Raw genomic sequence first — 14,954 nt, 5'->3', positions numbered from 1 at the left:
CCTGATTCTGATGTGCTTAATTTTTTTTTTTTTTTGCTGTTTAGTTTTTGTGTCTTTTGCTAGTTGCTTTTCAAATTCTTTTTTGGCCTGCCTGATTATACTTTCACACTTGACTTCCCGGAGTTTATGCTCCTTTGTTTTCCTCAGTAGGATTTGACTTCCAATTTTTAAAGGATGCCTTTTTGCCTCTAACCACTTCTTTTATTCTGTTGTCTAGCCATGGTGGCATTTTTTTTATCCTCTTACAATTTTTTTTTAATTTGGGGTATACATTTAATTTGAACCTCTATGATGGTGTTTTTAAAAAGTTTCCATGCAGCTTGCCAGCATTTCATTCTTGTGAATGTTCCTTTTAATTTTCCTTTAACTAGCTTCCTCATTCTTGTAAAGTTCCTCTTTTTAAACTTAAATGCTACTGTGGTGGGGGCTTCTTTGGTATCCCCCCTCCCAAGGATGTTAAATTTCATTACATTATTACATACTTCAGAGCAGCAGCATGAAAACCCCCATAATCCACTAGGCCAAGAGGAAAACTTCCTCTTCATTTTAAAGGTTCGTTTCCTTTTGAGTTTCTCTTAATAGTTCAGACATTGTTACAACATGTTTAATTGTATTACAGTAGTGCTTGCATGCCCCAGCTGAGATCTGGGCCCCATTGTGCTAGGTACTGTACAAACAATAGGCCCTGCCTGTGAAATCTTGGTCTAAATAGGCAAGTCAGTCAAAGGATGGGAGGAGAAACTGAGGCACAGAGAGATTAAGTGACCTGCCTAAAGTCACCAATCAGCTGAGTCAGGAATAGAACCCAGGTCTCCTGAGTCCTAGTCTAGTGCTCTATTCACTAGATGCCAAGAAGGAAATATTTTAAAGACATAAATATCTTGTATGAGTGAGCCCCTCCCCCAATAATCCCTAATTTGTCCCTAGTCACCTACTCTGTAGTGATACCTGGGATGATTTATACAATGACTTAGTTGTAGACTGGGGAAAATAACACAGCCATCCATTCTACTGGATTTTCTTACATGGTACCAGTTTCCAGGTATCTACATATCCACTTAGACACTAGACCAGTTATGTGCTGGCACTACTAACTGATTTGTGCACACAAACTGGATACTTGCACACACACACACACTAGGTGTGTGCAATTAGAGCCTTGTGATAGTGCACAGTTGACATGGAAAATTTGCCTCTGTGTTCAAAACCATAATGTGATTGGACATTAATTGGTGCCCATATAAGTGAGCATGGTTTAACTAACAAATGGCATCTGATTGATTCCAGTTGTTATAAAAGATTATGGGATGGTACCGTACATCAAGATATTTCTGGATGATGAGTGCTACCGAAGTGACACCCTCTGTATCTTGGAGCAGCTATCAGTCATCAACACCGAAGAGTACATGAGCATAATTATTGGGGCCCTCTGCTCTTCCACTCAAGGGGAGCTGTACCTGAAACTGGACCTGCTGAAGGTGATTAACATTGCTTCCCATTTGCTTTGTCATCTGCTCTGAATATGCGTGGTTTAGATGGCTGGTGGCTCCCAACCTAATTACCAGCAGGAAAGTGAAATCAAATGCAGGGGCAGAGTTAAGGTTGTTTGGGTGCTAGTCACTGAGTGTTTTAATCATTGGTGTGTGAACAGCCACTCCCTAATGTCTTGCAAAATGCTTTAGAGAGTTAAAATAGATGGATAACAGAGAAATAACAGCTACAAAATTGCAGTTTATGTACTGTTGAGTACAGCTACGGCAGAAGGAGAAAAGAGAGACAGATGGGAGAGGAAACTGAGATTTACAAAGAGGAAGTGAGAGGAGGTAGAAGAGGGTAAAGGTAGCAGCTGAGTTGGGTGTGGGGATGAAACAAATGGCTTGATTCAGGTTTCATTTGCAGAGGTGTAACTCCATTGACCTCAATGAGGTCATCGCTCACATATACCAGTGTAAATCAGAAAAGGATCTGGTTTCAGTTGGAGAGAAGGTGATAAAGGGGATGGAAAGAAATGTACTCATATTCTCTAACGCATTCCTAGAGGGCCTGATCAAAAATCCATTAAAGTAAATGAAAAGAATCCCAATGATTTACTCTAGATTAGGCCCTTGGTTGGCAAACTAGAAAGCAGCAGCATTGTGAGCATTAATCTGGGATTGCATTCCACACTCATTAGCTGGTCTTATTTGAAGTCCCCTCTTAGCTGCTAATGCAGCAGCTAGTCTTTGTAGTACAGTAACTGTGCTCATTAAAACAATCTGACAAACCAGGGGACATAGCCCATTGCTCTGACCTGAGCAAACAAACTTTTGCTGTAGTTTGTGGAGAAGTTAAGTGCAGCTCCCGAACTGATATGAGAACAAATGCAGCTTTGATGTCTAATTCTGACAAATGATAACCGTGTTAAAACATAATGTAAGCAAATGAATTTATTATCTGTGCCCTTTGGGACTGTGATTGTGTTATGCACAAATTCAGATTGATTTGCTAATATATATTTAGCTGTTAAACTGTGAGCCCAAATGTGATTAGCTCTCCCGTATTCCAGAGTGGCATGTGGACAATTATGAGGAATAACAAATAATGGAATGTGAAATAAATTCTGTTAGCTATAACTGAGTTAGGGGTTTCCAGCAGGCATCCAGTTGTATAGATTCAAGACAGAGGAATACTAACTCATAGGCGATTAAATTGTAACCGAGTTAGAGACGGAGAAAATGTTGTTACTGCTGACCTTTCCTGAAATGTGTCAAAGCCATCCTGATAACTTCAACTCCAACTTATTAAATTTACTCCCTGTTCAGGAGTCTCTGCCTGGTTTGATACATTATCATGCGAAATTGAATGACAGTAATAAAGTCCCCCTTCCTACAGTTCTGGCAAGCCCTTTCTCATAGTAATAGCTCCTGTTATAGAGAGATATTTATGATAGAAATGCTTCTCTTCAGTGGATTTGGAATTAAGCCTCTCAATCGACTTGAGAGGCTTTTCTGTATGACTCTCAGCCAACATAAGGTTTAGTGCTCTTCGAAGTAGCAAGAGACAAACAAAATCCCAAGTGTGTTACCCCTGTTTATCTCTTGTGGCTTCTGCATTTAATAAATTGCACAAGGAGGAAAAGTTAGGGATGGGTTAGATGCAAATATACTGGGCCTCATTCTTCTCTCACTGATTTTTACACTCAGATTATTCCAGGATAAGTGAGGCCCGAATCAGGTCCAAAGTATCTCTGACTTACAGTGGAATGGTTTAGGTTTTAAATACATGCAGTGATACATAGCACTCATTTATAGCCTGATACAAAGTCCATTGAAATCACTGAAAGACTCCTACTGACATGTGTGGCCTTTGGATTAGACCCTCAGCGCTTTTTGTCTCCAAAATGCTGTACATGTATTAACTAAGTTTGTCCGTAGGAGACAGGAAACTGTTATTGCTAGTTTAGTGCTAGAAGAACCTACTCTCTGCAATATCTTTTGGACCCTGTTATGTTGCTGGTTTTGAGCAGAATGGGTTCTGGTTAACACCTGATGGGACATTATGGCTCTGTATGGTCACTCTATCCGTGCCAATTGAATGTGGAATATTTTTCCATACATTGGTTGTAGCCGTTGGTAGACTCTGTTGGAAAAGTCCCATCAGCCTCTAGGAGTTTTGCTTAAACTATTTTAAAATAATCTCTGCTCTAAGGTATGTGGAATGCTCCGGGCTGGTTTAAGGCCTAGGCACTGTGGGCCCACATCTATAGCCCTGTCTCCTTGAGTGAGGAGATTACGCTGAAATCTCAGCTCTCACTTTTAGACAAAGTAGGTTTCTAGCCCTCCTGGTTGTGAAGAAAAGCTCACAACCATGAGCAATGTCTCTGCTGCGGTGAGCTCTGCCTGCATCTGCAGACAACCTGAAGTGATAGCTCAGAGATGGGGTGAACTGCCTTATGCATCTCCGTTGGGTATTCTCTCCAAGCCCCACTGCTCTGGGGCACCCCGCCAACCTGCCCCACCTCATCAGGGGGGCTTTATGAGTCAGGAGGTGATGGGTGCAGCTGCCCCCCTCAGTAAAACAGATATACTCTGGCTGCAGGGGCAAGCAGTGGGGGCACCTCTTCTAGTGCTGTTGACCTAGAGTTCCCTGTAAGAGCAGTATGAAGTCTCCCTTCCCCTGGAAGTTGGCTACTCCTGGTCTCTGCTTTGGCCAAACAGGGTAGCAACAGGCAGTGTTTAGGACTGGATTTTTGCCCGCTGGCTTGGAGCCTTGTAAGCACCATCCCCGAGTCGCAGGGCTGGCTGCATAGATGGCTTCGGAAAACATGTTAAATTCCCTGATGTTTGAGGTGGTTGAAAAACAGGCAAGAAAGTTTTGCAAAAATGTCATTCCTCCTCTCCCCCGCATTTTTGATCAACAATTGAAATGTCAGTGAAATCAAAATTCTGAGAGCATTGTCTAGTCCAACTTGAGGTTAAACGCTTGCTTGTCTCCCTTCTCTCTGATGCCGCAGTCTCTCCTGAGGATCCTGGAGAACCCCAAGTGCCATTCGGCTTTCAGAACATGCAGTGGATTCAATGGACTCCTGTCCCTTCTCTCCGACATGGAAGGTGCATTACAGGACCCGCCGTCAGGGGCGTGGGCAGCTACGGGGCATAGCCTCATCCTGGAGCTTGTTTTGTACACACTTCAGGGGATAGTCGCTGCTCTGCACCTGGACCCCATCAACAGTGACTTCTTCCAAAGGAATGGTTTCTTTGAGAAGCTGGCGGAGGATCTCGGCTCGCTCGGCTGCTTCTGGACACAGGAGAGGCAGCAAGTCCCCGTGCAGCTTGAGAAAGGAAGGACGTTTGCAGAGTTCTTGAATGCAGCCTTGTACTCGTCAGAACCTTTCCCAGCATGGCTCAAGAGCTGCATATGGATTCTGAGTTTCCTTGACCATATGATCAAAGGGACCCTGCATCTGGACAGCTGCTTCCTGGAGATAAAGCCTGCTGCAGAAGAACCACCATGGGATGTTCAGAAGGGACGACTAGATCAACAGGAGGAGCATGGTACTAGCTTCAAACCACTGGAGAATAAATTAGCTGCCTCCGACTACAGGGCATGGGCAGACCCTGAAGACAGGTAGGTCTTTGATTCTTTATTATAGAAAGACCCCAGCATCCAAGAGCAGTAATACTTGGGTGTTTTCTGGTGTCACTGAGGAGCCAACAGTATTTTACATGTAGTAGTGAAATAAGCCTGACAAAGCCCCCCCATTTTACAGGGAGAGTGGTCATAAACCAAGGCCCAGAGGTGGTGTGACTTGCCCCAGGTCACACACTGGGTCAGTGAGAGGGTCAGGAATCAAGCTGAGGAGTCCACACTCCCAAGCCTGTGCTCTAGCAGGCCGACAATGTCACTTTATAAAAGGTGAATGACTGCAAACATTGCAGCATAAATGTCAGTGTTTGACTTCAGAGGGACAAAGTAGGGACACGCTTGTCTCTTTTGCCAACAGAGGTTGGTCCAATAAAAGATATGTCCTCACCCACCTTGCCTCTGTAATATCCTGGGACCAACAGGGCTACAGAACTGCACACAATTGTTTGGTTCAGTGGGACAAGGGGCTATGAGAGCTTTTTGGCTTATCCCTGGGGTCTGGATTATATACTGGGTGAGCTTTCAGAGTGATCCTGTCTCTTTGATCAAGTACCAGAGAGAGGCTATAGGTCACTGGAATTTGAAAACTATTTTTTAGCCTCTGCTCAAAACCACCCAAATCAATATTGGCTCCTGCAATGGGATAGAAGATTGCTTCCAGTCACTGGGTGCAATGTAAATAGGCCTAAATCACTATTTATTTCAAATGCCCTGTACTGGAAAAATGAAGAAGGAAGCAGCCATGCTGTCTGCCTCATTATATATATCAAGGCAAGAAGGTCAGGGAAGACATTCAGGGAAGGCTGGGAGATTTCCGCAGCACTTGGAAGGTCAGTTCTGTGTTTCTGGGTATCTTTTATTAAGTAGTGCCTTCCCGCAACGTTTACATTTCTTCCCTTAAGAGACAGGGGAAATCTCTGGCAGTTTCCTGTGTCCCTGGCTGCAGCTCGGGTCCCCCTGTGCTCTTACATACTGTCGTCAGATGCTCCCGGTGTGGTGCTCTGCTTTGTTCAATGTTGATATCAATCGGCTGCGTGCATGTGTTCCCTCTGTGTGCAGCCCCAGCTCTGCGCAGATAGCTGACACAGCAGACCCCGAGAGAACCCCCAATGACCACAGACTCTAGTAAGGTACGAAGGCAAATCGGCCAGGTTTATTGTCGAAGAGAAACACAGTCTCCAGCTTTCCTTGGCAAACGAAGTCCAAGGTGCTGCTAAGGTGCGGCTAGCCAGTACTTATGTGCTCCCTGACAATGGACTCAGCTCAGTCAGTGGCGGGACTTTCCACTGCCCCCTAGGCTGGACAAAGATATCCACTCAGGGATGCATTCTTATACACAGATACAAACAAGTTACACATCACTCCTGACGTATTGAGGTGCAACCCCCCTACGCAGCAAGGTACAACCCCTCTACGTAGTAAGGTGCCGCCTCTCACCTTGTACATGTTGGTTCAAACAAAACAACACTATCCATCATATTCCCCTTTTGGCCCTGTCATTGGGATGGGTCAGCCTGTTCCTTGTTGTGTGTGGAATGTACAAGTATGCGAATGTTCTGATATCTGGTGTCCAGTACCTTTTAGGTATGTCTCTTTTTGCAGCATCAGCCCTTTCCTTGCCAGCTTCTGTGAGCAGGGCCTGCCTCTGGCTCACAGCTTAACTTTGCTTTATGTTAGCAAAGTCTTGACCATTACTTTAGTTCAGGCCTTAGGCCTCATACTGGGCCTCTGATACCAAGGTTTATATCTCAGGGCCTCCTCTTACTACACATACTATCCACTGTATTTCTGCTTGGAGCTAGAATCCAAGCGGCAATGGATTACAGAGCTGGCCATGTCACCATGGAGGCATCTCCAGCTATCTTTAAAGAAGGAAAATGACTAAGTCGCATTTAAAGGCCGAACCTTGACGTCCTGACTCATAGGAAATGCTTGTTGAAGTTAATAGGAATCTTGGTCGAGTAAATGCTAAATGCAAACTGGGTTAGCACCTCAGCATTTGGCCCTCCGTGATTCATCTGTGCATTATCTGAAGCCGTGTGAAAAAATCCTTGTAGTTTTCCTTGGCCAGCTGTCAGAATGGCTTCAAAGCAGGTCACAAGAGATGCTTACTGAATGCCCTGCTTCTCCACTGGGGATGGCTAGCTAGTTCAGATGAAATGCTGTGGCAAATATGCTGAGAGGCACATTCACTAGTGTTCTTCCCCTGGCCCAGGAGAAACGTGGAGGGACCTGGGTCAGCAGGCAGGGGGCTCGCTCAGGCTGGGCAGCGGGCTGAGCTGGGGCAGAGGCTGGGTGAGAAGCAGAGAGCCAAGCAGGGACTGGCAGCAGCAGGGGACAGGAGGAGTGACTGGCAACCAGGAGGCATGAGGTAACAGCTCTGGTTGGATGACAGCAGGACAATGGACAGTCCCCCGTCCCCTGCCCTGATATCACAGATGACATATTTTTCCCAATGAGACCCACCAGCCTGTAGTTAGGTTCCCTTATGAGAGTGAAGGACTAGAATGCTTACTCCAGGATACTAGGCCTGAGAAGTGCCCCAGGGCAAAGTCCTACTTGGCCCCTCTCTAGTACTGCCTCCCAGGGACTGAGTCAGGAACTGTGGGGTTGCATTATGGGACTGTGGATGGATCAGTCAGATACAAGTGGCCTCTGATTTTCGGTGCCTCAGCTTTTTGAGCCCCCTTGTGCCCTGAGGAGATGGCGCCTGGAGACATGAGCGGAGCCATGTTAACCAGAGGCATCAGCAGAGGAGGGAGCTGAGCTCAGCAGCCAGGAGGCTTGCAAAGAGGGTGGGGAAGCTTTCACTGCCACTGCCTAGGCCTCAGCATTGAATGCTCTGCAAATAGACATGGGAAATCCAGTGCACACGGTTGGCTTTCCTGATAACCTGCAGCTTTCCCTTAGCTGCTTCTCCCTCTTCACACTTCCCCCTGTGAAAGGCTGCAGCCCCCGGTGCTCTACTAGGCCGGGCAGGTCTATAGTGGCAGGGCCGGCTCCAGCTTTTTTGCCGCCCCAAGCGGTGGGGAAAAAAAGAGAGAGAGAGAGAAAAAAGAAAAACCCGATTGAGTTGCCGCCGAAGAGGAAGAGAGGGACTGAGGGACCCGCCGCCGAATTGCTGCCGCAGACCGGGATGTGCCGCCCCAATAACGGATGGAGTGCCACCCCTTTCTATTGGCCACCCCAGGTACCTGCTTCCTTAACTGGTGCCTGGAGCCAGCCCTGTATAGTGGGAACCAATGTGCAACAATCATGTGTGGCCTGTGAGGCCCCAACCTGCAGGCGAGTACTGAAAAGTTAGTGAAAAGTAGGTGCCTGGGGAAAGGAGGGGATGAAGTCCAAGGGCCTGGTGACTTGTGCAGTCACTTCCCTGTGTGCCCAGTGGATGTGAAATCCTGCTATTCTGATCTGGTAGTACTTCATGCCTGCTTTGCCCTACTGTAAATGATTATACAGGGTGCTGGGCCATGCAGGATTGGGCTCTTCAATCTCATCTGAAGTGCAGCCTCTTTGAGTGAGGACAAACTCCTTTGAAACCACTCCCCAGTTCCATCCACTGGCTATGGCCTGTGAGAAGATGAGGGGGGTTTCTGGCTCCAGTGCAAATGCCTGAAGCGATTTGTATGACAGACGGGCGCTCTCCCTCTTGCATTCCTGTGATTAGAAAGAATATTTTGCTGCAAGCTGTTTTAATGGAGGCTGATCTCTGGGAACCAGATTGCCCCCTGCTGCAGAATGGCGGCAGCAACTGCCTTTCCACAGTATGCCAACATTTTTATGGCTGACTTAGAACAACGCTTCCTCAGCTCTCGTCCCCTAGTGCCCCTCCTCTACTTGCGCTACATTGATGACATCTTCATCATATGGACCCACGGAAAGGAGGCCCTTGAAGAATTCCACCTGGACTTCAACAATTTCCACCCCACCATCAACCTCAGCCTGGACCAGTCCACACAAGAGATCCACTTCCTGGACACTACAGTGCAAATAAGTGATGGTCACATAAACACCACCCTATACCGGAAACCTACTGACCGCTATACGTACCTACATGCCTCCAGCTTCCATCCAAGACACATCACAAGATCCATTGTCTACAGCCAAGCCCTAAGATACAACCGAATTTGCTCCAACCCCTCAGACAGAGACAAACACCTACAAGATCTTTATCAAGCATTCGTAAAACTACAATACCCACCTGGGGAAGTGAGGAAACAGATTGACAGAGCAAGACGGGTACCCAGAAATCACCTACTACAGGACAGGCCCAACAAGGACAATAACAGAACACCACTGGCCATCACATACAGCCCCCAGCTAAAACCTCTCCAGCGCATTATCCACAATCTACAACCTATCCTGGAAAATGATCCTTCACTCTCACAGACCTTGGGAGGCAGGCCAGTCCTCGCTTACAGACAACCCCCCAACCTGAAGCAAATACTCACCAGCAACTACACACCACACCACAGAAACACCAACCCAGGAACCAATCCCTGTAGCAAACCTCGTTGCCTACTCTGTCCCCATATCTACTCTGGCGACACCATCAGAGGACCCAACCACATCAGCCACACCATCAAGGGCTCATTCACCTGCACATCCACTAATGTTATATATGCCATTATGTGCCAGCAATGCCCTTCTGCCATGTACATTGGCCAAACCGGACAGTCCCTCCGCAAAAGAATAAATGGACACAAATCGGACATCAGGAATGGTAACATACATAAGCCAGTAAGCGAACACTTCAATCTCCCTGGTCATTCTATTACAGATTTAAAAGTCACTATCATTGAACAAAAAAACTTCAGAAACAGACTTCAAAGAGAAACAGCAGAACTAAAATTCATTTGCAAATTTAACACCATTAATCTGGGCTTGAATAGGGACTGGAAGTGGCTGGCTCATTACAGAAGCAGCTTTTCCTCTCCTAGAATTGACACCTCCTCATCTATTATTGGGAGTGGACTACATCCACCCTGATTGAATTGGCCCTGTCAACACTGGTTCTCCACTTGCAAAGTAACTCCCTGCTCTCCATGTGTCAGTATATAATGCCTGCATCTGTAACTTTCACTCTATGCATCCGAAGAAGTGAGGTTTTTACCCACGAAAGCTTATGCCCAAATAAATCTGTTAGTCTTTAAGGTGCCACTAGACTCCTTGTTGTTTTTGTAGATACAGACTAACACGGCTACCCCCTGATACTTGCCTTTCCATAGACTCACTGTGCTTAATGGCTCTTCAGCTTCAACGGGGCAGCTCGCTTTGTCCCCAGCATCCCCTCTGTCTTAGTTTTAAATAGCGGCGCCTCCCGATTGGATTTGGGATCAACAATGTGATGGCACCGGATGGTCTCGGTCAGGGCCATGCAGTGGGGAGAGGGAGACAGGGCCTTTCACAGGATAGTACTGGGGAGGGAGCTGTGGCCTATTGGAGTATGGCAGGCAGGGAGATGGGGCCTTTTGGAAGATCATTGGGGAGAGAGGAGATGGCCTGGGGCCTATTGGAAGATCATGGGGGAGGTAGGTAGGTGTTGTACTGAAATTGCTCTGAAAGACCTAAAGAGTTAAAGGTGTTTATAAACCCTTTCACTGTCCAAGGTTAAACAGTGATAGGCAGGTAGGGTTATCAAGTTTGGTGGAAGCATTCCTGGCGGTTTTATCCCGTGACATAATCTTTAATTAAAGATTAATCTTTAATTCCTGGAGACTCCAGGGCAACCCTACGGTTCCGGGTTGTTTTTAAACAGAGTGCTTGATTTTCCTTGTTTACGTGGCAAACACCCAAAAAGCTTTCATTCAGATTGAAACTTTATTGATTTAACACATGAAGTTAAAACTAGTATTTCTATTGAAACTTTGGTGAGTGATGGTGCAAAACAAACGTAGTCAGACCTTCTCAAAATCTGTTTCCTTTTGGAGTCAGAATATCAGAGTCTTTTATTTTCAGAACAACTTTCCCTTGATGAAAAGCAAAGGGTTAATTTTATTCCACCCTGTTGTGTAGAGGGCATTCACTTATCCTGCTCTTAACAAGCAGACAAACCCAAGGAGAAGGAGAGACAGGATAGAAAAGATGGGAGAAATACGCCTTGTGTTGATGTTTTTGGAACTCTGGACCGCTGGTTAGTTACGAGTGGATGCTTTGGCTGGCAAGTTCACCATGACACCTGCAGCTTTGACCCCTGGTTAGTTACGGTCTGGTCAGGGTTGTGGTCTGGTTGGATTCTTTCTCCTTAGATGAGGCAGGTTTGGATGAACACAGAATAGTTGACTTCAGGATTCGATGAAAAGCCAAGAGAGTGAGAGAGGATAGGAGGAAAGAAACAGATGGGTGAGAAAGTCACACAACAAGGGAAGGGAATATAATATAGGATCTCAGGCACTGTTCCCTCTAAGCTGTGCGCGTGTGCGCGCACACACAGATCCTAAACACCGTGCACACGGCGAAACACCGCACGCACAAAAATTTGCACAGAAGCACAAAAATTTGCACAGAAGACATTTTTTGTGCACACGGCCTGTCAAAAATTAGAGGGAACATTGATCTCAGGAGCCTTTGTGGTGCTGGTAATTCGATCTCCCCATTGATGGGCTGAGGAGTGGATGTCCTAATGTGATGACTTTCAGCACTCACAGGTGAAAACAAAGTTCATTAAGCAAGAGCAAGGCCAGCCGGCTTCCTGTCAGGAAGAAAGTCCCTTAGATGGGTCAAGATGAGTTTCAGTGCTGGCAGGTCGGGGGACGAGCGGGGGGGGGAAGGGGAGGGGAGATGAATTCTTTTTTTTTACCCCTCAAAGTCTCTTCTTAAGAACCCCAAAAAGGAGTAAAAGGGGTGGAATATTTTGTCCTCATTATTTTGTCCACCAATTAAAACCATTTCCATAAGGCCCGGCTTGGCATAGTAACTTTGTTCCCAAATTTTATTTTTTTTACCAGATATGATCTCACCACAGTGCTTGACTTATATCAGTAGCCATTTTCATTGGACTTGTACAGTTTCTCCATCTGGTTTTGTTGCACCTATTACAATAGTCATTTACTGAAAATAATTTGACCTATTTTTCATGGTTATTGTAACATCTTATGAACGTTCATGTACTTTTTACAGCTGAGCTTAGGGTAACTTTGTAAGTCCAATAATCACAACAAGTCTCTTGGATGATCGTGGGGAAGGAAGGGGGTGGGGCCCATAGGAAGATCATGGGGAGGGGGGGTTGTATGCAGACCTTGAATGTGCAGTTCAGGGACAGGCAGAGATTCAAATTGGTTCTTCTTTGTGCTCTAGCCCATCCATAATTATGGCACTGACTGGGCACTTGGACAGCATTGTCAACCCAAAGCATTCAGAAATCATAAGTCAGCCTCTAAAAATCGAGAGGCTTAACATTTTTAAAAATCATGAATTTAGCTCTTTTTATTTACCTCCTAGTGTTTGAGCCTAACAGGGGCTGGTTTTCCAGTTTTTCTCTACAACCATGAGGGCTAGAAACGGCTTTCTTTTTTAAATGAAAGCTGAGTTTCTCATGTAATCACAGGACTCCAGGAGCTGGGGCTTTAAGAAAGGCACCACATATTGATAGAATGGTGATAGCTGGTGACACTGCTTGACGTCTCTTCTGCAGTTTTGCTGACATGTTCGGTGTCATAACATCCCCAAACACAAGGGGCTCACTTTCTCCCTGGTGTAACGAATTCCCTTGATTTCAACAGCCTTATGCAGCAGATGAATTTGGCTGAACAAACACAGCTAAAGAGTGAAAACTACAAATAATGGAATCCAGGCCCCATTGAATTTAACAGGAGTTTTGCCCTTGATGTCAGTGGGGCCAGGATTTCACCCAAACTTTGTGTTTGTTTAAAAAAAACATGCCTCCTTGCTTGTTTAGCCATCAAACATCGGAGCCACATTCCTCCTTGGTGTAGATGTGAAATCAGTGGAATTGCAGCCATTTGCACTGGAGCTGAATTTGACTCATTAAGCTTAAAGAATAACAAACAAGTAATTTTTTTCTGCAAGCACTATTTAATAAGACAGTATTTGCCTTGAGGGTGCAGTAATAGTCATTGGTCACTGTGGGGCAGTGTCCCATGTTAGTCACTTTGCACTGATCTGTTAGCATTGGCTCCTGGAAATGGCAAACAGGTGTTTATTACAGACATTATTCTCTTTTAGTTTCATTATAAAGGCCTTTTTTATTCCTATCCTGTTATTTATTCTTCCTGTTTTACACAGTGTGATAGTGCTTGCTGTTTTATTTTTCACATCCAATTAGCACTGTCAGACACTATCTGAGTTTCCTTCACCAGGATCTATTGGAAAAAACAGTGTATCTGATAATACCGTACAGCCCACATCTTTCAGCTGGCTGGAGCTTTGGTTCAGCTAGAAATTTGTGTGCTTCTCCAAACATCCTGAGCCTGCAAAGCCTGAGCTAGAAATCTCATGAAAAAGCAGCTCTCTCATCACGTTACCAGAATGTCCTTCTTCTAGCCATTAACGTGGCGTGAGCAGACTTCCCTGTGGATTTTGATGCTTCATTTTCCTCTCCCTGAATGGGCAGAGGCATGTGGCAAAAATGAAAAATGGTGGAGAAAAGTAAATAACCACAAACTCTTTCTCCCCCTCTAGGCAGGTTCTGAGTTGGTTTGAAGTTTGGGGAAGGGTTTGGTTGCGCAGGAAGGCATTCTGATTTTATTCACACTCTGTACCTTCCCCACTTGCTGCTCTTGGTTTGGGGAATCCTAGAGATCTTGCTCAGTGCTGGATCCTAGGTTGTGATCTCGGATCTCAAGTAACAGAGAATGTGGAACTGGCTCTGGAGGTGTCAGAGACTTTTTGTAGTTTACCCTTTATGGAGCAAATTCTTCAAGTCAGAGTCATTTGAAAAATGGCTCTGCACACTGGGTGTCTTTAGGGTCATGATCCACGAAGTCAGATTTGAGCTTTGGTTGTACCTTTCGGGTGCATCTTGGTGGTGTTTCTGTTTCTGGCTGTCCCAGGTTGCTGGTCCATTGGTTTACTTTTAGCACTGAATCTGGTCAATGCAAGCAATGAACAATGCGGTTGTCCACTGGGGAACTGGCTCACCTTGTGTGACCTTGTCAGCAATGCTGTAACAGTTTCTCCTCATCTGTTTCCTGCAGGTTGGAAGGGGGAAACTGTGCCATTATACATCCAGGTGCTGTCTGTGTCATGGTGAGGCTGCTTCCAAAGCTCTACAAGGAGGAACACTCTGAGGTAAATCTCCATCTAGATGGTGCTTTGAGCCATCTTTCCTCCACCCCTTTGACCTGGCCCGTGCTGTAAGTGCCATTCACTCCTGTACACCAGCATCACTGAAATCAGTCCAGATAACTAACAGAGAAATAGCCCATTGTTCATCATGCTCATCAGGGCAAGAAGAACAGAAGAGCTCTTTTTCCAGGGAGATCATAGAACCAGGATTAATGGGGCTTTACATTTAGGAAAGCGGTGCCCTGTGGGTTGATAAAAACTTGCATTTATATTGCACCATTCACATTAAAGGATCTCTCACATCGGCTAGACTGTGCCATTGGGTTTTGATCTGGTGCAGAACACAGCCCCTGCTGCTCTCTGGATACTCCCCGCAGTAAATAAGAGGGTGGCTGGGTGGAGCCTTGGTTCTATTCCCTCTACTAGCTGGCCAGAATATCTGATCAGGTGCAAGGGGATGGGGGAATAAGCTGCACCCTCTGGTTAGCAACAATTTATTTCCCTCCCAGAGCAAGAATGGAGAAATGGAGGGATTGGTCCCTCTGTGTCCCCAGTGCCAATTGTAAAATGGGTCTGGTTATGCT

The 14,954-nt window shown here is 45.8% G+C and overlaps 1 protein-coding gene across 1 annotated transcript in view; it reads left to right on the top strand.

Moving 5' to 3' along the window:
* Positions 1–14,954, top strand: part of WDFY4 (WDFY family member 4) — a 234,004-nt gene that overhangs the window by 39,429 nt on the left and 179,621 nt on the right. Inside the window, exons 10-12 of the mRNA XM_065407457.1 lie at positions 1,288–1,478; positions 4,493–5,106; positions 14,280–14,373. Of these exons, the coding sequence (XP_065263529.1) occupies positions 1,288–1,478; positions 4,493–5,106; positions 14,280–14,373 (899 nt within the window). The remainder of the gene's footprint in view (positions 1–1,287; positions 1,479–4,492; positions 5,107–14,279; positions 14,374–14,954) is intronic.

The sequence above is a fragment of the Emys orbicularis genome, chromosome 7 (genome assembly GCF_028017835.1).
Source record: "Emys orbicularis isolate rEmyOrb1 chromosome 7, rEmyOrb1.hap1, whole genome shotgun sequence".
In the NCBI taxonomy this organism is placed as follows: Eukaryota; Metazoa; Chordata; order Testudines; family Emydidae; genus Emys; species Emys orbicularis.
Note: the sequence above shows the minus strand (reverse complement) of the source record. Positions and strands in the feature narration are given on the sequence as shown.